Here is a 21,616-nt window from a genome sequence, read left to right as displayed (position 1 = left end):
CATTAAGGGCTTAGTTACCAGCATTTATTAGCCGTCTCAAGAAGCAATTAAATTTTCATTAGTGCTTTTGTTTAAAAAAGCTAATATTGCCATTTTAAGAGTCACGTTTACGGGGCTTCAGGGGGGGGGGGGGAGCAAGTGGTTCGGTGTTCTGGTTCCAACTCTTTCTGGTTTCAACTCATGGTAGGACAACCAGCCACGTGGTATTAAAGAGCCGGTCTGCTATTAGCTGGCTTCTGGAATCTGGAAGATAGCGCTGAGGTGAGAGCATAGGCTTTTGCATCCTATTATATCTAATATTACTGCAATCTAGGAGATCGTCATTTAGTTTCATGATAAAAATGCAAGTTTTTGAAATTTTCGAAGACGGTTATTTCTGCACATACTGATATTTCAGATTATTTAGACTGTGCGTAAAACAACTCATTTTACAGTTGAACTGAGTACTGCCAATAGTCATGCGCATCGTTTTAATTACAGAATGAGATTTCTCTGACTTTCAGCTGGAAAGACTGAAATCAAGTTAACCTTCAAAGTCAATGAGGATCTATTCTATTTCGGCCCCCCAGTGTTTTTTATGACCGCCAGTTACAAATTATATGTTTGTAGGGTACAAATTATATGTTTGCGCCTGGGTTTTAAAGATTTATGCTCACTAAGCTGGGGGGGGGGGGGGACAGAATAGATCCGTCAATGATTTAGCATTGGTTAAAATTGAATGATAATTTAGCATTGATAATTTGAAGTATTGAAATGATATGAGACTAAGGTAAGGGGCAGAAAAAGGTCAATAGAGTGTAGAGAAAATTAGGACAAGGATTTCATTGGCGTTGAGATAGACTGTTTGATTTTTGTTTTTTATTTGATTCACTAAATGATTCAACGCTATTTCTCACCATGCGTTGAATTACAATTTATTGTGCTATCACTTACAGCAACTGGCATTGTGCTCTCTAATTTGGGCATCTCTTATGGCCTATTCTCTTGATGTTTTTTTGCCTTTCTCCACGAGACGTATACTTTAAAAGGAAAAAGGGAGTCTTTCCCATTAAAACCTCCCACACACAGCTTAGTGGTGAGATAACCTATACCCCAAATCATGGTAAATACACCATACGGGGGGCTATAATGGGAAAGACCCCCTTTTTTTCTTGTATAGGACACTTTTTACAAGTATAGCGTCTTGCCAAGCTGAGCCCAGTTTATTTCACGCACTATTTATCTCATCAAGACCAAGATTTTTAAAAATTACTCTGTAGTTTTTATTTTAGTCCAGTTACCAAAGTCCAGTTTATTTTTGTGAATCTCGGCAATTGTTTGTTCAGTCCTGGTTCCTCGAGACCCTTGTGGTAGCTTGGAAGGATGACCTCATCTTTGTCTCGGGTGAGAACTGCTCCAAATGCCCCGAATGTTCCGTACGTCATAATGACAACATCTGCCAGAGAGATTATTGCCAAGTCAACACCTGTAGTTTTTCATTTCCAATCAAAAACGATGACAAATTTTTTTTACATTTTTGGGGAAGTAATCTATGGCAAGTTTCTGCGTTTGCATATGCTGGTGCTATCTTACGTGAAAGAGATATAGGCAACTTGCTCTAGTGATTGACTTCGTTTTATTGCATTCAGGAAAAATGCGCAGAAGTCTGCTAAAAAAAGCAAAGATCCTTGTGTAATTATTCACAGAAAAGAAAGAACCTACTAAAAACCTTGTGTAATTAAGCGCTGAAAATGGTTAACTTTGTTAGTTTTAGTTGTTAAACGTTGAATGTAAATTGTTAAATACAGCATGGTACCAAAAAACTATGTACACTTAGACAATTTTTAAAAAGGGTCACAAATATCACAAGTTATACAGTATATCGAGTTCAAATGAAGTCCCTAGTAACAAGTCATTACGCGTTTAGCTATATAGATACTAGACGGTTTGTACAGTTTTCACACAATTTCATAACGACATAAATTTAACATAATTTTTCTATTGGAATCAGATGGGGACTGTTTGATGGGCATTCCGATATCTACCGCTCCTTTTCTTTGACGACAATGATTGCTATTTTTGATTTAGGCGCAAAAACTGAATATTTGATCACATGCTTGTCTTGCTTAAACATCTAACAAAAAGTTTTGGCCCATCTGAATGTGTTGTACTCTAAAAAGTAAGTGATTGCTTTGTGATTGTTTTTCAAATCGGACATCGCATCAGCTTGGCAAACAGTAGGAAAACAAAGCAGCCTAAACATATTTTTTGTGAAAAAGAGAATACGAGAATAAAAACTCAATTAATATTCCAAAAATTCACGCTTTTCTTCACGCTTTAGAGCAAATGAATTGCTTTGATCGAAACTAACGATTTAAGAGCACAAATAGTGCTGTAGGTAGCTGTCTTTAGTACCTTAGTGTATGCTAAAACTTTCGCTTTGTTCCTTGAAAAACTATGATTGTATTCGGTTCTTTCTCCTTTTTTCAACACAAAACATCGGCCACATTATGGTTTTTTGAATGGTTTTTCAATGGTTTTGAAAAGCATCCGAAGAATTTTTGTTTTGATTGTTCCGATCATCGAATGTTTTTTTTGGAGTTACAAACAACCGATGATTTTTTATAAAAGCAATTCTGGCTGTTCATCATCATGCTCATGAAAAACTGAATCGACTGCAGAAAATAATTTTTTTTAAATTTTTTTTATTTCCGAAGAGGAACAAAAATATTTTATTTTATAAAAGTGATATAAAAACAAAAATTGTAGTGAAAACCGCCGTTCTATTTTTCAAGTGTAATTTTTTTTTATTTTTTTTTTGACAAATTCACCTTTCATCTTTGTTAATTAACGCTTAATTAACGAAGATGAAACGTGAATCAACGCTTAAAATATGTGTTACGAGATGTAGGGTTTTATGTAAGAAGTAAAATTGACAATGGAACTAATTTCATTATGGAGAAGATTAAAAAAAACTTTTGAGTTGCAGATCAAAACATAACCAATTTTAGGTCAAAAATGCTCTGATAGAGTTGTCCATTCAAATGAAAAAATTTTAAATTGAATTTTTAACTCTGTTTAACTCTGTGAAATCTCAAAAGCAGCAAAAAGTTACACTTTTCGCCCTCCTGTGACGACCAGAGACTCATTCGAGGTGGAAACAGAACAGTCAAAACTCAATAAGAGTAACTTCAAGAGTTATTCTTGCTGAATAAACCTAAGAACAATCAACATGAAAGAACTGAAGATGTAGTAAAAAACCAGTGTGTTAGCTGCTGAAAAGGCAGAACACAAACGGAAACATCAACGATTTCAGATTTAGTTGAGGAGTGGTTGGTTACATGTTTCAGTAGCCTTTACAAAGGTTGGAGTGGACAATTTTGCTCCTTTCTTTAATTGGACGAAAGAACCGGGCAAAAGTATGGAATCAATGATGTTGTCCATTCACTTGTCTAAACGTTAGAATAGTACATACAGAGGTGGCACCCAAGTTGGACACAGAGAGTGGATTTGAAAATATAATGCAATTTATTGCAAGAACAGGCAAACCAGGGAAAAAACTCAGCGGCCCCTGGACAAAATTTGTTGGAAATTGACAAAAACTTGGTGAAAACTTTGCGGCACAGAATAAAAAAATTGCAGAGCATCTGATTCAACAAGGAATTAGACTCAAGTTCAATTCACCCGCTGCACTTGATTTTACCTGAGTAATGAAACAGTTGGTCAGAAGTTGCAAGAAGGCAAGGTATGTTGTAATCGGGAACGGATCAGTCACCGTGGACGATTTCTCAACAACAATTTTTGTCGATGATCACACATTGAACGCACGACCATTGACCCCAGTCAACAGTCAGTTTTGTGCTAAAGACTTAGGAGACCCAATCATTAGCTGCTCGGTATCCGGAAGAATTGCTTACACTACCTACAATGCGCAAAAATTTGTCCGTAATTAAAAACTTGTTCAACAAACTCCAATTTACTCTAAACTTTTTTGTACAGATTTTGTGAAGGTTACTTGCCTCAGTAAATTAATCGGCAAGCATCGCGACCTACGGCCAAGGCCAACAAAAATGTTTAAAGAGGGCAATCCCTACAGGTGGATCGAAGAAAAAGGTAAGTGGGGTTGCTATAATCTGGATCGAGTTACGGTGACAAACGATGGCGCAGGCGGTGTCATTCGGCCATCGATAAATTGAACAAAGCACGGAGTTTAAAAGAGACCAGCAGTGAGATACGATCCTGCAAAATCACACAAAAACAGTTTTTCGCCGATTGAAAACACGGTAGGCGATGTGAAGGCTGAGCTTCAAAAATAATCAAATCATCTGCATTCCAGATCAAGCAGTGGAGTTAGAATGGCGTGACAAGCAAAAATTGAAACTTAATTCTATCGCAACCAAAGTGATTCGTTCAATTTGCCGCCTTTTGCTATTAGTAACCGTTATGAAGACCTGATCGTTCTACATGAAGCGAAAATGGCACTCAAATTGACTCACATCACCAAATCATCCTTGCCACGTATTCTTAACTTATTAAATTGAATCGAATAGTGAAACGAGTTGAACTCAAAAAGAGTACAAAATTACAATTTTTGTATGCCACTCTCAGTAATTTTTTTTTGCTGATCATACCATTTCAGAGAGTATATTAAAAAGTTTCCCGAAGCACAAACTCGGTACATTTAGAGGATCTGAGGACATTGTTATCTCCAGTCAATAACTCAAAGTTGACGTTTAGAGCCTTATAAATAGAGCTTGAGAAGGTACCAAAAAAACAAAAGACTTTCTTTAATTTGGCTATATTAAATTGATATACAGTGCTTATTGAAACCAAATTCCGTGATCAAAATGTTCCTTGTCATCTTATTTAATTTTGACTCTTTGAAAAAAGAAGTACACTTGATATTTTCAAATGTCTTCTCTGGGAAACAAAATGACAAAGAAAGAAGCACTCTGCGCAAATCGTAGAGTTAGTTTCAAATCGTTGTTTCAAAGGCAAATTGCTCAAAACAACTTGTCGTTTAATTTAACTTAGATAATTCCATTTCCAATCTGATGTAGAATTTTTTTGTGTTTTGTCTCGAAGATCAATTCACCTTTATAATTCACATCCTAATTATTTGAAAACTTTTATGTATGGTATTTTTCTTCACTGCCAAGTTTGATGAGGTTTGAAACTTTTCGTACGGAGTAATTCAACTAATATGTTCTTACTCATATATTAGTGTTGGGTTTAAAAAAATGGCAGCTATATCAAAGCGATTTACTAAGTGTTGTTTAACCTTACTTCAGACACTAGGTGTACACAACATTGGCAATTTTGTGCAATATGAGCTCACGGGAACAAGTGGTTAATGAGATACATTGAAATATCTATAACTAAGCCAAAAATGGTTTGTTTAAAGTTTTGGATTTTTGCTTAATCCAAATCTACTGAGGGCAAATCAAGCCGTGAAGTTAGAATAGCATGACAAAAAATATAAGCTACATTCTATCGCAGACAAAATGATTCGTTCATTTAGTCGACTTTCATTATTATTAACTACTATTAATACCTGATTTTTTTTACATGAAGCGAAAATGAAACTCAAATTATTTCACTATCATTAAAGCATCCTTGACACTTATTCTTAACATATCAAATTGAATGGAATTTTGCAACGAGTTGAGTTCAATTGGGATGCAAAGTTACGACGGTTCAATGCCATTTTCATCGATTTTTTGCTAATCACACCAATTCACAGAGCTGGGTGCACGGTAAAAGTTTTCTCAAATCCCCAATTCGTCTATTTAGAGGATCTGACGACGTTTTAGTCTCTAGTGAGTCAACACGTCATGATTGACATTTGAAGACATATAATTAGAACTTGATAGAGTACCAAAAATTAGTTAAAACTCTTTATTTTGGCAATATTAAACTGACATAAAGCGCTTATTAAAACGAAATTTTGTGATAGAAAATTTCCGTGTTTTTGTGTCTTGTTTTTCTAAGTAATATTAGCCACTGGGCAGTCTTGATATATTTTTGACTTGTTGAAAAAGAAGTACATTTGATGTTTTCGAACGTTCTTTCTGCAAAACAATAGTGCAACGAGTTGAACTCAAAAAGAGGACAAAATTACAATTTTTGTATGCCACTCTCAGTAAATTTTTTTGCTGATCTTACCATTTCAGAGAGTATATGAAAAAATTTCCCGAAGCACAAACTCGGTACATTTAGAGGATCTGAGGACATTGTTATCTCCAGTCAATAACTCAAAGTTGACGTTTAGAGCCTTATAAATAGAGCTTGAGAAGGTACCAAAAAACAAAAGACTTTCTTTAATTTGGCTATATTAAATTGATATACAGTGCTTATTGAAACCAAATTCCGTGATCAAAATGTTCCTTGTCATCTTATTTAGTTTTGAGGCAAATTGCTCAAAACAACTTGTCGTTTAATTTAAATTAGATATTTCCATTTCCAATCTGATGTAAAGTTTTTTATGTTTTTTCTCGAAGATCAATTCACCTTTATAATTCACATCCTAATTATTTGAAAAATTTTATGTATTGTATTTTTCTTCACTGTCAAGTTTGATGAGGTTTGAAACTTTTCGTACGGATTAATTCAACTAATATGTTCTTCCTCATATATTAGTGTTGGGTTTAAAAAAATGGCAGCTATATCAAAGCGATGTACTAAGTGTTGTTTAACCTTACTCCAGACACTAGGTGTACACAACATTGGCAATTCTATGCAATATGAGCTCACGGGAACAAGTGGTTAATGAGATACATTGAAATATCTATAACTAAGCCAAAAATGGTTTGTTTAAAGTTTTGGATTTTTGCTTAATCCAAATCTACTGAGGGCCAAATCAAGCCGTGAAGTTAGAATAGCATGATAAAAAATATAAGCGACATTCTATCGCAGCCAAAATGATTCGTTCATTTTGTCGACTTTCATTATTAGTAACTACTATTAATACCTGATTTTTTTTACATGAAGCGAAAATGAAACTCAAATTATTTCACTATCATTAAAGCATCCTTGACACTTTTTCTTAACATATCAAATTGAATGGAATTTTGCAACGAGTTGAATTCAATTGGGATACAAAGTTACGACGGTTCGATGCCATTTTCATCGATTTTTTGCTAATCATACCAATTCACAGAGCTCGGTGCACGGTAAAAGTTTTCTCAAATCCCCAATTCGTCTATTTAGAGGATCTTACGACGTTTTAGTCTCTAGTGAGTCAACACGTCATAACTGACATTTGAAGACATAAAATTAGAACTTGATAAAGTACCAAAAATTAGTTAAAACTCTTAATTTTGGCAATATTAAACTGACATAAAGCGCTTATTAAAACAAAATTTTGTGATAGAAAAATTGCGTGTTATTGTGTCTTGTTTTTCTAAATAACATTAGCCACTGGGCAGTCTTGATATAATTTGGACTTGTTGAAACGGAAGTACATTTGATGTTTTCAAACGTTCTTTCTACAAAACAAAGTTACTAAAAAAGAAAAATTTTGTGCAATCGCAGAGTTAATTGCATAGTGGTTTCGGATAGGCAAAATGAGAAATTAAATTTGTTCATTAACTTAACTCAAAATTTTCAGATGTGAGGTAAAGTTTTTTGTTTTGTATCTCGAAGATCAAACAACCTTTACAATTCACTTCTTAATCATTTAATTTTTTAAGGTTGGACTTGACATTTCTGTCCACTGCCAAGTTTAATGAAGTTTGAATCTTTACCTACTAAGTAATTCAACTTTTAGTTTTTTGCTCACGTACTAGTGTTGGGATTAAAGGAGAAAAGGTAGCCACACCAACGCAATTTACCAAATGTTGTTTTATCTTACATCAGACATTGGGTATAAACAAATTTCATAACCCTGTGCATTTTTGTCTCACTGCCATGAGTGGTTAAATAGATAGCATCGGCAGATCGATGAATAGGCGGACAATTATTTTTTTGAAAGTGAAAGTTTGGGTTCCCGACAGATTTGAAACCGCTGAGACAAACTGGCGATGTAAAGTTTTCCTTATCTTTGATTGCAGAGCAGCCGTTTCAACTTGATAAAATCGCTTTCTACCACCCATGATGAGTTGCGCCACCCAAACCGGCTCTGATCAGACCCTCCAGACGAATATCGGCTCTGATGACACTGATTTTTTTTTGCACACTGGGGTTGCCAGACTTATATGAGTCGCAAATTTTTAGATGTGAGGCAAATTTTTTTTGGTTTATATCTCGAAGTTTAATCAATTTTAACAATTCACTTATTAATCAATTTATTTTTTTAGGTTTGACATAACATTTTTGTCGACTGCCAAGTTTGATAAAGTTTGAATCTTTACCTACAGAGTAATTCAACTTTTAATTTTTTGCTCATGAACTAAGATTGGGTTTAAAAGAGAAAAGGTAGCCACACCAACGCAATTTACCAAACGTTGTTTTATTGTACACAAGACAATGAGTATAAACAACTTCCATAAACCTGTGCAACATTATCTCACTGGCATGAGTGGTTAAATGGATAGCATCGACAGATCTATAAACAGGCGGACAATTGGTTGTTTGAAAGTTTGGGTTCCGGACAGATTTGGAACCGCTGAGACAAACTGGCGGTGCAAGGTTTTCCTTATCTTCGATAGCAGAGCAGCCGTTTCAACTTGAGATAATCGCTTTCTACCACCCATGATGAGTTGCGCTTCCCAAACCAGCTCTGATCAGACCCTCCAGACTAATATCGGCTGTGATGACACAGATTTTTTCGCTGTCTGCGGGTGCCAGATTATATGAGTCGCAAAATGGGGGTGCCATACCAACTTAAGTAGCCCACTGTGGGTGCCAGACCTACTTAAGTCGCGCACGGGGGTGCCAGACTGACACTTTTAACTGTTTAAATACCAATAATCATTGGTATAAATTATTAATTTTTGGAAAAGTTTACCTTATTTGATGTATGTTGTCTTTGAGTTCTTCAGTTAAAAATTTTAATTCGAATGAAAAAAAAAAATTTCAGCTCAACAACAATTAGCATAACTTAGTCTTTATCGTGTCCTTTGATGTTCATCAAGTAACCTTGGGAAATGCTCCTCAAAAACAGTCCCCTCGGTGGTTAACTGTCTGTTCTTCTTTTCAGGGGACTGGTCGTTTTGGGTTGGACCTCTTGGTCCTGATCGGACTTTCCAGACTCTGGAAAGGTTTCTGATTAGATCCTACAGATTCTGGAAAGAGCAAAGTTCAGGCTGTCCAGATCAGACCACAAAACTCTCCAGACCTAGACCACGCTATGATCAGACTATCCAGACTCTGGGTGGAGCCCTCCTGATCAGACCGTACAGACTGTTGATGAGGTCCGCATCAGACTATCCAGACCGTAGATAGTTCTGTCAGACTCCGTGGAGTGGTCGGGGTCCCCCCCCCCGTGCGCGACCCAAGTTGGTCTGATCAAGGTCGCGGTTTGCGTCGCCCACCTCATCCTGGGTAGGGAATAGAGAACAGATCCAGGACACTAACTAAATACATGAAATGTGTAACTTACCAAGAGCTTCTTTGTCGTTTGGCTCCAACGTCTGTCGCTTTTTGGATACCTGTACAACCCGGAACTGACTGAAGAACTTAGTGTGTCCTTTCAAATAGTTATCGATGTCTCTGTCAGTGTTTCCCAACACGAAAAAGACGGCATTCTGAAAAAAGATAAGCTGGATTATTTCACTACACAAGCCTGGACTTTCACATTATCTCACTATAGTTTCCCACTATATTACAACCCCCTATAGTGGTACGTTTACTCATTTTGGAGTGGTGTGTTCGTTGCATGACCACTATACGTTACATGATTGTGCTGGGGTCTAAAATGAAAGGCATGAAACACCAGGTAAATTAATAAAAAAACGTCACGTGCTTCGGGAGGGGGGGGGGGGGGTGCAAATAAAATGCACCCACTAAGCTGGGTGGTTGTGGGTGGGGGCACAATCGAAAAAGATGCAAACTTCCAAATACAGAAGAGTATAATCTGATTGAAGAGTATAATAGGTTTTTGTAGTTTTAGCCTTATCCTTTGTCTCTTTAAATAAGTTACAACATAAATTTTAGCCTCACTGGGACTGAGTGTACTTCTCACCTTGTTCGGCTAAAATTTTTGTCGCAACACATTCTTAGAGAGGATCTTCAAAATTGAATTGGCCCGAACAGAGGTCGAAACCAATTACTCAGATGAGCAGATGATAGTTTAAGTTTCATTTTACTTAAACTTTTTACAGCTTAAGACCTCAGAGAGGGCAATTCAAGTAGTATTTTCCGGAGATTTTCCATTTTTGTCCCCCAGCCTTGTGGTTGCATGTTGTTTGCACTCCCAGGCGCACGTGCAATAATTTTTTTGTAATAATTTACTATGTAATGACACGTGCTCTGTTCCTGTGGGATGCATAACGTGCTTGGGGGGGGGGGGGGGTCGGCACAAACGGAAAAGATCCAATATTCCGCATAATTTTTCCCACTTTCATGCATATATTGGCATATTTAACTGATCTCCCCAATTTAACTTTAAAATGAATTAATTGCGACTCACATGAGACAAATTTTAAATGATTTCTGGTAGAGGACTTAGCATGTTGACACCACAACACATGTCTTATAATTTGCTTTGTGGTATCATTATTTGTTCGTCTTATTATTTTTTAATAAGAACTCTCGGGTCAAGAATGCTGGTTTAATCGTAAGAACTTTGAAACCTCCTACAAACTAAGGCATCACCTAAGAAAATTTATGCCAAAAACAAACTAGTTAATCTTCCCGGATTTGAGTCTCAGAGCATTTCAGCGCTGAACCAGTGCATTTCAAGAGTAAAAAGTTAATTCAGTTATGAAACATTGCATCTCCATGATATTTTAAGTTTTTCGTCTGCAGTTTTTCTTCATTATGTTGCTCTTCATATATATATATTGAAGTCCTAGAAAAAATCCAGGCCCAACCCAAAAATTAAGTCTGAACAGATTAAAATCATACTTTTTAGCTAATATTTAGTAATTACTATAGCAGTATACCCACTATTTATACATAAACTAGTTTTTAAGCAATCACAGCAAAGCGCATTTAGCTTAGTAGTTAGGACCTGCTACGCAAACTAATAGATACAAGTATTAATAACGCGTAAATTCGATTCGCAAATAAAACAAACATTGTTGACGGCAGTAAAGTTGAATATGTGTTAAAAAACTTTATTTTTCATGCAGTAAATTTTACTCACAAATCAAGACTAGCCAGTTTAAATTGTAACATGATCAGTGTACTAGCCATCCTAAGAAACAGAATGTCTCTAGATTGAATCAGCCCTGCTTTGCTCTGCCACCAACCTCCGGGTTTCAGCTTCTAATTGTTTTCAAGTCCATCATTTGATGTACAAAAAACGTAAGAAGATAATTTTGTGCTCACTTTTCAACCAGGACTAAGATTTTACTCTTTGAGTAGTTTCCGACCACATTTGCTTTTGATCTTTTCCGAATGATGAAACACAAATAAGTTTGTTTGTTTTTTTTTATATTTGAAAAGCGCAAAATAAATTTTCTAATGTTTTAGGCTACATTTTAATTCAGAAACGCGTTCTCCATTGTCTTGCTCACATATCTTTTTGCCCTTCAAACAAGCTCGGAAATAATCTGAACCGGTTAATGGCATTCAATTCTAATAATCCTAGTGGCAGGCTGCTTTGTACACGCACACAAGTATTTGTAACAAACCAACTGTGGTATTGACCAACTCCATATACTGCTAAATAATTAGGGCTTACAGGATTCGAACCTACTGTCTCCAGAAGCGCCGCCAGCCGGACATGCTACCGTTGCACCAAAACTCTCTTGAAGTAGCGACTTTGTTAGATTGATATACCACAAGGTGGGTTATTACACTACTCCCTCCTCACAAGGTAATATAACACAAGGTAAGAGCCACTTAGCTAAGCTCTATCAATTGCAACAACCCAACTGTGGCATTAGCTAACTCTATAAAATTCTAAAAAATTAGAACTTAGTGGACTAGAACCTATGATCTCCAGACCCACTTCCTTCCAGGCATGCTACCGTTGCACCAAATCGCTGGTGAAGCAGCAACTTTGTTATTTTGATATACCCTAAGCTGGGTTAATACATATGTTCAAATATTTACAAACATTTCACAGCTTGTGCAGTTTTTTTTTTTATAAAATATACAGTCAAATATTTTGCGTACGCTATTGGAGAAAATTTTACGCATTTGCACACCAAAATGTCACTAACTGAGATTTGGCAATTAAACTCACAGTTTCATCATTTTATAATAATTTTTCTCAGATCTTTATCTCAGTATATTTCAAACTCGCAAAAATTCTGCTCAATTGTTTTAAAAGCATGCTAATGAATTCAGAGTGTTGTCCTTCTTTTATAACCAAAAATCATAGTTTAGCGCTTGATTATAAACTAGTTTCCATAAAGAATCCAAATTTTATTAAAAATTAAGACTGCGGTGAAAATTTATCATTTTTAATTGATGCAAACTTAAGCTTAGTAGAAAAAACTGAAGCGTGTTTTACGTCTTTTCTGAACAATTGTGTCGAAAGGTGAAGGCAATTGTCTCAACTTTTACTAAAATTGTTAGACAATTTTTTTTGTATATTAAAGGAGGTTTGATTCTGGCACGTACTTTGTAACGTGCAATTGTGTATTTGAATGCTTCTTGAAGGTAGTTTGTTTCCTTTGGAAGATTGGGACCAAAATTGCGAAACTTCAGAAACTTGTCATAATTTCCACCCCTGATGTGAACAACGACACACGTGCACTTTGACTCTTTCAGCGGAACCTTTTTTAAGATTTCTTCTTGTCTTTCTGCAATCGTAGGGCAGTGGTTCTCAACGCGAAGCAAGTTGAAAGTGACCTTTGCTTTTGCTACGGTTGAAGTTTTGAACTGAATTTGTTGACGAAAGTTGTCAAGGTACCCTAAAAAGATATTGAAACTCTCAGCTGCATAAAGTTCCACATCTCAGCCAGTGTCTGGAATACCGGATTTCCCATATTAAGTGCCAGATTTCAAGCTTGTTTAAGTGCTTTTTTCTAGCAATTTAATGTAACTCCTGTTGAAAGTCATTTACAAAATTGTGGCCTACATCTCAGTCAGTTTAACAGGAGTCAAATAAACCTTGCTTAAAAATTCGATACGTTCTCATTTTACCCCATAATAAGTATTTTAACACCCCCCCCCCCCGCCCGAAGACCTTAGACCGGATATCAGTGTTTGGGTGACGATTATTTATACAGTGCAAAATATCCAGCACATTGTAGGAGAATGGCATGGCGCTTTTTGACCTTTATTAGAACTTAAGTGAAGAAAATAAAAATTATTTTAAAAAAATTACATCTAAGGTCGAAGTTTATTCTCGAAATCAATTTTAACTTCGTTGTTTTTATTGAAATTGCTTTTTGGACTGATCATTTCAAGTGTGTGATCATCTCCTGAAAATGGAAAACCAAATAGTTTTTTCAATTGTAAAACTCTATACATAAATTTTTCACTTACCAATGTTACTCAGCGCTACTGTTAAAAGACTTTCTGATGATAGCCTCAAACGTTCCCTTACATGTTATATACATGAAGAGGCATAGCGCAAAAAAGCTGTCAAAAACCTTAAAAAGCAACAAATAAACTTAACGTTTGCTCTTAAAGAAGGTTTGAAATTTTGAAACCAAAAATGTGCTTACTGAAACCAGCTGGTTAAACATATGCGAGATTTCGAGAAACGATTTGTCTCATTTCAATAACGAAACATCAAAAATAAAAAAAAATGAATTGGAAATTTTCAAAAAAACAATTTAAATGTAAGACTCAATATTATAATTACCGACACATTTGCCTCAAGAAGTCCACATTTATTTGTCTAGACAAAACAAGCAAGGTTTGCATTAACGGTGGTGAACCAAAAGTAAAGACCAGCTGAAAAAAAATAATTTCTAATTTTTGTTTCTCTCTTGGTTTGTGTGTGTATTTGTCTCTGATCTTGTGTTTTTGTGTGCATGTAACGTGTGTGGTACATGTGTTTCAGACAGAGAGAAAAAATGATAGAAGTAGAAACAGAGAGAGATAATTTCTTCAATTATTAAACACATATAGAGGCAGAGTGCAAAAACTGTAAGAAAATTTAAAGAATTACAAAAATGACTTCATATTTGCAACGATTTATTTTTCAAATTATTTTCAATATGAGAAAAATGTTTTTTTTTAAATCTTGCTAGTAGCAATTGTCCAAGGCTTCGTTAATAAATAGTTCTTTCATCATTCTCATTAAACCTCAAAAATGGCAACAATTTTGAACTTAAAAAAATTGTCCTTACAAAGTTTAGTGACAAAGTTACAGTTACCAATTGAACTGCTTCAAACAAGTTAACTATAAGTTGAACTAGTCATTTAGGAAAAAACACAAAACACTTTAATGAGTGTTGACGAACCCTGAGTGAAGATTAGGTGCCAAAAGAATAATAAACACTTTTTTAGTGTCAGGGCTTGTTTATGTTTGTGTGTGTGTGTGTGTGTGTGTGTGAGTGAATGAGTGCGGTAGTGTGTATGTTTGTATGTATGTAATATGGGCGATGTAATTGTTTGTAACGTTTTCTGTGCCTTTTTAAAGAAGAAAATACAGAAGACCTAAATGATTAGTGACGAACTATGGGTAATTTGAACAATTGCCAAAAGGAAAGTTTTTAAAATGTTTTTGTTTATATCGGTGTTTTTTTGTGTAATATGTGGTGTGTGGTGGTATTGTTTTTTTTGTGTCTGGCTGTTTCAAATTGTGCTACACTTATCTTGCAGCAATCTAAGTTTTTGTTTTTGTCTGCCGATAAAATGCCAGCATTTTTTCGTTCATAAGGTACAAGTAACTTTCTCCAAAGCATAAAATTTGACTTCGGATACTCCCGATGGTTTATTTGACAGAAACCAATAGTTATCTTTGCAACCTTGAGAAGTATGTTGGATCAAATTGAGCTACGCACAGATTCGCAGGTTCCATCTTGTTTATTCAATTTTACAGATATACGTTTCGATTTATCAAATTAATTTTCATCTCTCTTCTGCTCTCCACCTATGCGTTTCCTCTCATAATCCCACGAAAAAATGGTTAGTTGGTCGGTTGGAACATTTTGCATGCAAAACACAGCCAATGGCAACCTTTAATGTCAATCTTTACTGTTGTACAGAAGCAATATTAATATAATTGCAAAGAATGGAAGGAAGCCTATATTCAATAGTAAAGATCAACAAGGAAGAATTTCATTCGCTCTGCTCAGCACGAATCGTTCCAACCTACCAAACCTACCAATATAACCATCTTTTGGTCTTTCCCATTATAGCCCCTCCTTGTGAAATTATAGCCCCCCAATATGTTATAATTACCATGATGGGGGTGGGCTATAGGTTATCTGACCACTAAGCTGGGGGGGGGGGGGGGTGTCGGGGTGTCTATAATGGGAAAGACCCCCTTTTTCTCTGGGGGTTTGAGAGAAAACGTATGAATGGAGTGCAAGAGAGCAATGTTTATTACTTTGACAAATCAAAAACCAGATTTAAAAGAAAAACACATACAAAGTCTCTGTTTGCAGCGACTAATAGAAAGATCAATCAGTCAATTTTAACAAACTCAGTGTTGGTTGTCGTTTTGATCTTTGCAGACATTAGTGGCGTCCGATCTGTTTTTTGTTTCTGTGTTCATATTGCTCAAAACCACAATCATCTATCAGTTTTAAAGTACAAAAATTTTTAAAATAGGATCTATTCTGTTCCCCCCCCCCCCCCAGCTTAGTGAGCATAAATCTTTTATGACCCACAGGCGTACGTGCTATTTTCGTACATAGTAACGTGCTATATAACAACATATAATTTGTAACTGGGGGTCATAAAAAACACTGGGGGGGGCGAAACAGAATAGATCCAAAAAACTTTAAAAAATTAAAAAGGAAGATATTAAGGAAGAACAAACCATCGAAAAGCCACGGTATATATTGAGGCCAACGAGGTAGGTGAACAACTTTCCCCGTGAGGTCAGAAGGAACTTCTCCCAGAGATTTGAGACCTTTTTCCCACAGTTTTTCAACGTCTGTTCGCACTATCGTCTTACCACGCGAAGTTAAACTGCAACCTAAACAAACAAAAAACTAATATTTATGGAGAAGCGTTTTCGAGGGCATAAGGCTGATCATAGAGAATTTTGCAAGGGAAGGAAGAAACAGAGAGTATATGACAGATTTCAGCTCACAAGCGTGGGATGGATATTTTTGACAATCATACAAATATCTTTTATAGTTCCGTACAAACATAACATTTCTTAGTAATATATTGCAATGTTTAGTAAGAATCATGTATGATCTCTTTATGATAAGTAAGAACAGGATATGATCTTTTTAGGACTAGTAACAACCATAAATGGTTCTTTGTTTGACAATAAGGTTTCAATTTTGAGCAGGTCAAATATAGTGATAAGATCATTTTTTGAAACCTTTTTAGAAATCTCTTTTTGCACCCCCCCCTCCAATTTTTGGTTTCTTTGGTTTCTTCCGCTTTTTTGATGCAAATCTTGTAAATTATGACCTAGTAAGATACTAAAATTAATATCGCAAGATCTTGTTGGAAAACATTTCAAGATGCCCGAAATCGGCTCGGATGCTTACCCGTCATTCTTACGATGCAGAAAGATGTCCCATCTGGGCGACAGATTTGATCAACGTCAAATGCATTTTTAAGAACAGTTTTCTGTCTCTGGTCCAGTACCAATTTCAACCCAAAATGTCTGTAAATAGCCAGCCCAATAGCCAGAACTCCCAACTGGTTGCCAAGAGCTGCCGGACAGTCCGAGAATGAATAACCGTTTTGGTTCAAATAGTTTTGGAACCGCGTGCAGGTTAAGTTCGAATCGGATGATTTCATCTCTGTGAAGCAATTTGGGAGTGTTTTTGGGGCATCTTGTAGCTTAGCTTGATCGAAAAGGCTTTTGTTTTGCTTAGTCCCAAAATAATCCGGTAGCAAAATTTTTTTGTAACAATAAAAAATTGCACAAAAAATTGTGGTGAAAGTTCTCAACAGCCAGCGAATGGAAATTGGTACATATTGCCAAGACAAGCCATATCTTGACAAACTTCACACAACTTGTGATCCCTTAAAAAGATCTTGTTAAACTAAATCCTCTTGAAAAATCTTGACATGTCTGAATAAAATATTTCTTGATATATTTCTTAAAATATTTCTAAATAATGTTTCCTGGTAACTTTTGTTTGGAAATTCGCATATATGGTGACGAATTCTTGCCAAGAATTGTGTCCAAATCTTAATTCGATAGTTTTCAATTTCACTTCTCAGGTTAAACTTACTTCACTGGTGAAATAAGGCAAGTAAAAGAGTAATGAAATTCCAAAACTATATTTAATGACAGCAACACCAAAATTCAGCTACCTCCGTCTTCCATTTGGTTTCCCGTTAGAAATTACTAAATAATATTTTTCGAGAAAATCAAAACAATTTTTAGTGTTTCCTATGGTAAACCAAAAACTAAACTCCAGAACTGCCACTTGAAGACTTCTCGAACTTCTATAAAAGCAGCTCAGTAAATCGTTGTTGAAAAACAAATGAAAACCTTACTTGTCAGTAAACAGTATTTTTCGCATGATCTATGCGTTTGAAAAACGCTTAAATTTGATTTTCTTTCGAGGTAAAATTACCACAAGATAGCATAGGCGTGATAGATTTCGATTAAAAAGCCGGAAGAAATTTTGGGAACTCACTCAATATTGATTCCCATTCACAAAAGCTTCTTTTATAAACTTAAAACTTGAAAAATATAATTTTGCTTCAAAAGAAGGAAAATAATTTCCTAATACTATAAACAAAACAAGAAGTGATTGCCAAGCAAAAGGTAATTTTCAGTGGGTCGAAATTATTCATGCGCAACTTAGGGAAAAATTTATTTGCAAGAAGTCACTTATGTGTATTACTCAAAAATGCCAAATTTAGCGCCCATTAAGATTTGGTGGCTTAAATTTATTGTAGTGGAGTATGTGGCAACAAAAAAATTAGTCGACTAGCGTCGGAAGAATTGTTCTCGAACGACTAGTGGGAGCTTTAATCTATTGCAGACTGCTTTAGAGGGAGGGGACTAAAATCACCAAAATGGCTTCAAATGACGTCATTAGAAGTTGCTATATACCATTATAACCACTAAAAACTTTTAAAGTAAAAATAAGGACCCCAGTTTTGGCGCCCTTTTCATTCGACATTTAGTAGTGAACTGCCGCCACTTGAGTTTAAAATAATCCCTTCAAACTGTTGTTTGAGAGTTATTAACAGCAATTTTGGTTCAATCACAGATAGTTATTGCTTACAGCAGTCACAATTTTAGATGTTTTTAGTGAGGGTGTGTTTTTTGGCACCAGAAACTCCAGAAGGCTTACAATAAACGGTTTAATGCTTTAGAGAAATCTTTTTCTTTTTCTGACTTGAATTTATATTGAGCCTCAGTGTTTTTGAAGGAATAAACAAATTGATAAGATAATGGATATTGATTTAAGACTGTTCAACAACGAGACGTTATAATTATATTCAATTTTTTACATTTTTTTGGTGCAAATTAATGAACTCTTGGTTCACAGCGGATCATTGCTGTTTTTAACAGTTCAGTTTGAATCAATAATTGAATCGCTCTCGTTAATGTCAACGAGAAATATTTTGAGGTGTTTTTCCTGTTATTGCTCCCAAGGGTTTGCCACCAATGACTTACGATCCGTATGAAAGGCATAAAAATTTGAACTCCTCACACTTTGGGTGAGACGTCAAAAAGGAATCAGTTTTTTTGTCCGTGTCCATTGGTTGACAAGTTTTTCAAAATTGACTGTTTTCAGTTTTTTGGGTGGTTTTGTTTTTTTGAACTACTTTTCTCAAATTGTTTAGCAAATAACTTTAGGTTTAATTGTGTCATTGGTTATATATTATATTAACTTTGTGTTAAATCGCTTCATAAGCCTGTGTTTTTTTCGGAATGACAATAATGACCATTGTATTATTCATTTTGCGGCACTTTTACGACGCTTTGACTAAGAATAAATAATTGTTATATTGATTTTGGGCACTTAGCATAAAAAACAATGCATCAGCTATATCATTCGGCAACATTGATGTTTTAATATTACTTTTATCAGAATTCGCAAAAAAAAATACAATATATTACGATATTAGATTTCTTCGCCAAAAATTTAATATTAAATCTTGAAAAACGCTGGCTAGTTATGGTTCGAAGATTCACTCTCATATCATAATTTTTGAACCATTTTTCCGTAACTTATTAATTGGTGCAAAATATATTCTGTGTTTCTTCGTAGAACTAATGTCGATCAAACGTATTCTGAATCCTGAGGGACAGAATGATTTGTTCAGCTGTCCATTTGTGAATAGAGTAAAGATTAACATGCATAATGTAACCAATAATAGTATCGACCGAACTCCTAAGAATCCAGTTGAAAATCTAACATACCATCCTGCTGATAACCAACCACTCATTTTTAATTTACTTATACAGATTATTTATAATAAATAACTCTTATACAAGCTAACCTGTGAAATTATTTGAAATGCTTTTAGTTTTCGTGTGAGACAATTGAAAAAAAATATTTAATTTATTTCAAGAAGATTAGTTGAAGATTCAACTGGAAATTATTTTTTCAATTTATTTTAATTTTCGAATTTAGACATAAAATTAATAATAATTCCTTGATATGGCGATTAGAATTGATCATTACAACAAACGGATAAGGAAAACTTTAATTGAATTTGCCCAGATCTGTCAAAAATTTTTCGTTTTGGATAATTCTGAAACTAAATAAGTGCCTTAATAAATGACTTCAGTATTAATTGTTCAATCATTTTGAGCAGAAATAGTTTGTGAAATGTTTTAACTACAGCGGAGCTATCTTTCGTCACCACAAATTATTTTTCTCAAATGATAAACAAAAAATAACTTATTCAATTTTCGAAGTCTATATCAAACTGAAACGCAGCTGTAACATGCTGTGAATTTGAACAAAAGCTTGACGTAGTTTAAGAATTTCCCTAATTCCATGTGGTTTGGCATTAATTTTTAATATCATACCAACACGAATCGTACAAATAATGCGCCACAGATTAAGATCTAACTTAGATATAGTTTTGGTCGACATAGATTGAATAAGAGCGTCACATGATTCTATGGGTGGTAAAGAATGTTGCCACATTTGCTCTTCACAGCATGAAATGCATCATATCAACATATCTGAAGTGACATTGCAGAGTGCCTGTCTTAGCACAAAAATATCTGCTTTAGCAAGCTGCGAAAACGGCGTTAGTTGTTTTTGAAACTAAATTCGAGAAGAACGTATTTTTTTACATTTCAGAGAAAAAAGTGAGTAAAAAATCTGATTAACACAATGAAGAGCCTTTAATATTAAGGCATGCCATTTGAGGGCTCCTTTTACAGCCTTAAAAGATAAAGGTTTGGGGCTACTTATTTCTGCGCGCAAAGTAGACTTACCTAGTTCTTTTAGACTAACCGACTCTGTAAAACACTGAAGATATACTTCAATTACAATGGTATAAAATATACATATCACAGGAGTCAAGGTGTAGAATATACACATAGTGCCACTATCTAATTCTACTAGACTGACTGAAGTCAGTCGTACAAGCACTATATATAAGAGAATAGAGCCTTCTGAGCCTCTGATTGATTGGAGGTGTACACTCACAATTTCATCTGCTATATCATGCCAAGCTTTGTGACTCTATTTTTTTAAAAGAAAAAGAGATTTCAAATAAACAATTTTTACCAACTTAAACCAGTTTAGATCGAAAGTCTTTTCTGTTGCTGTCGGGTTCGATTTGGCTTCTTCGAATCTGAAACTTGTTTATTCGCTATAGTCCACAAAAAATATGCGTTATCGATTGTGATAAACTTTTCATAAAAGAGAATTTTCCATAGCAAAAAATTGAGATTGTATAAATTCTTTTTATTCAGCTTACGTAATAACGTTTGCGATTATGCATTGTGCTCAATTACCTTTTGTTTGTTTTGGCAATAACCTTTCAAAACGAACATTGAATCCATCAATTTTTGGTTTTCACAAAAAACCTTGCAATTTTTACTTGGGTTGCTGATTGAATGAAAACCCGCACAGCAAGAAGGGGTGGGAGTGAAGGCGTGTTGATCTATTATAGAAGTTTTTGAGTTTTGTGCAAAAGATAGTTATTTTGTACGAACTTACAGTTTGAAGGCCACACGTACTCGAACATGTATATTGACGAATTAAGTTTTAAGATGTTGGCAAAATTGTTTCGGTCTATCTTCCTCTCACTGCCTCTTTCTGATGTATTGTTTCTAATTAATTTCAAATTTTGTCAGGGAATAGTTGCATGTTTGCAGCTATAACTAAGACTTTTTTCGAGGAAACTGAAGTTATCAAAAACTCAATTTTTTAATAGGCTACATCATCAGGCATGGTATTACTGCATCATTTCAACAACTATAACTAAATCTTGTCTACACCAGATGAATTTTCTAGAACAAGAAAAATTGTTTTTCATTCTTCCTGTTAATTTAATCATA

General features: G+C 35.0%; 1 protein-coding gene across 3 annotated transcripts; it reads right to left on the bottom strand.

The window, feature by feature from the left end:
- Positions 1-1,248: 1,248 nt before the first annotated feature.
- On the bottom strand, positions 1,249-20,011 carry LOC142349251 (uncharacterized). Of its 3 annotated transcripts, none has more exons than XM_075400687.1 (6): positions 19,380-20,011; positions 16,665-16,967; positions 15,977-16,135; positions 12,655-12,947; positions 9,521-9,665; positions 1,249-1,465 (listed from the first exon to the last, which is right to left on the bottom strand). In XM_075400687.1, the coding sequence occupies exons 1-6, from the start codon at positions 19,537-19,539 to the stop codon at positions 1,263-1,265; spliced, it is 1,263 nt and encodes a 420-aa protein (XP_075256802.1). In that variant the 5' UTR covers positions 19,540-20,011; the 3' UTR covers positions 1,249-1,262. The 3 variants fall into 3 exon arrangements, with proteins under 3 accessions (XP_075256802.1, XP_075256803.1, XP_075256804.1); XM_075400688.1 differs by having other exon boundaries at positions 16,665-16,955; XM_075400689.1 differs by lacking the exon at positions 19,380-20,011 and having other exon boundaries at positions 16,665-17,085.
- Positions 20,012-21,616: the final 1,605 nt, after the last annotated feature.

The sequence above is a fragment of the Convolutriloba macropyga genome, chromosome 11, assembly GCF_964194025.1.
Source record: "Convolutriloba macropyga chromosome 11, txConMacr16.3, whole genome shotgun sequence".
NCBI lineage: Eukaryota > Metazoa > Xenacoelomorpha > Acoela > Convolutidae > Convolutriloba > Convolutriloba macropyga.
This window is presented reverse-complemented; position numbering and strand designations above follow the sequence as displayed.

Bases quoted from the DNA above. Each gene is read 5' to 3' on its own strand.
- LOC142349251 (XM_075400687.1), bottom strand. From the start codon at position 19,539: ATGAGTGGTTGGTTATCAGCAGGATGGTATGTTAGATTTTCAACTGGA. The intron at 16,136-16,664 runs GTAAGCATCCGA...TTGTTTGTTTAG, and splicing joins CTGCATCGTAAGAATGACGG to GTTGCAGTTTAACTTCGCGT. The intron at 1,466-9,520 runs GTAAGTTACACA...GAAAAACTACAG, and splicing joins AAACGACAAAGAAGCTCTTG to GTGTTGACTTGGCAATAATC.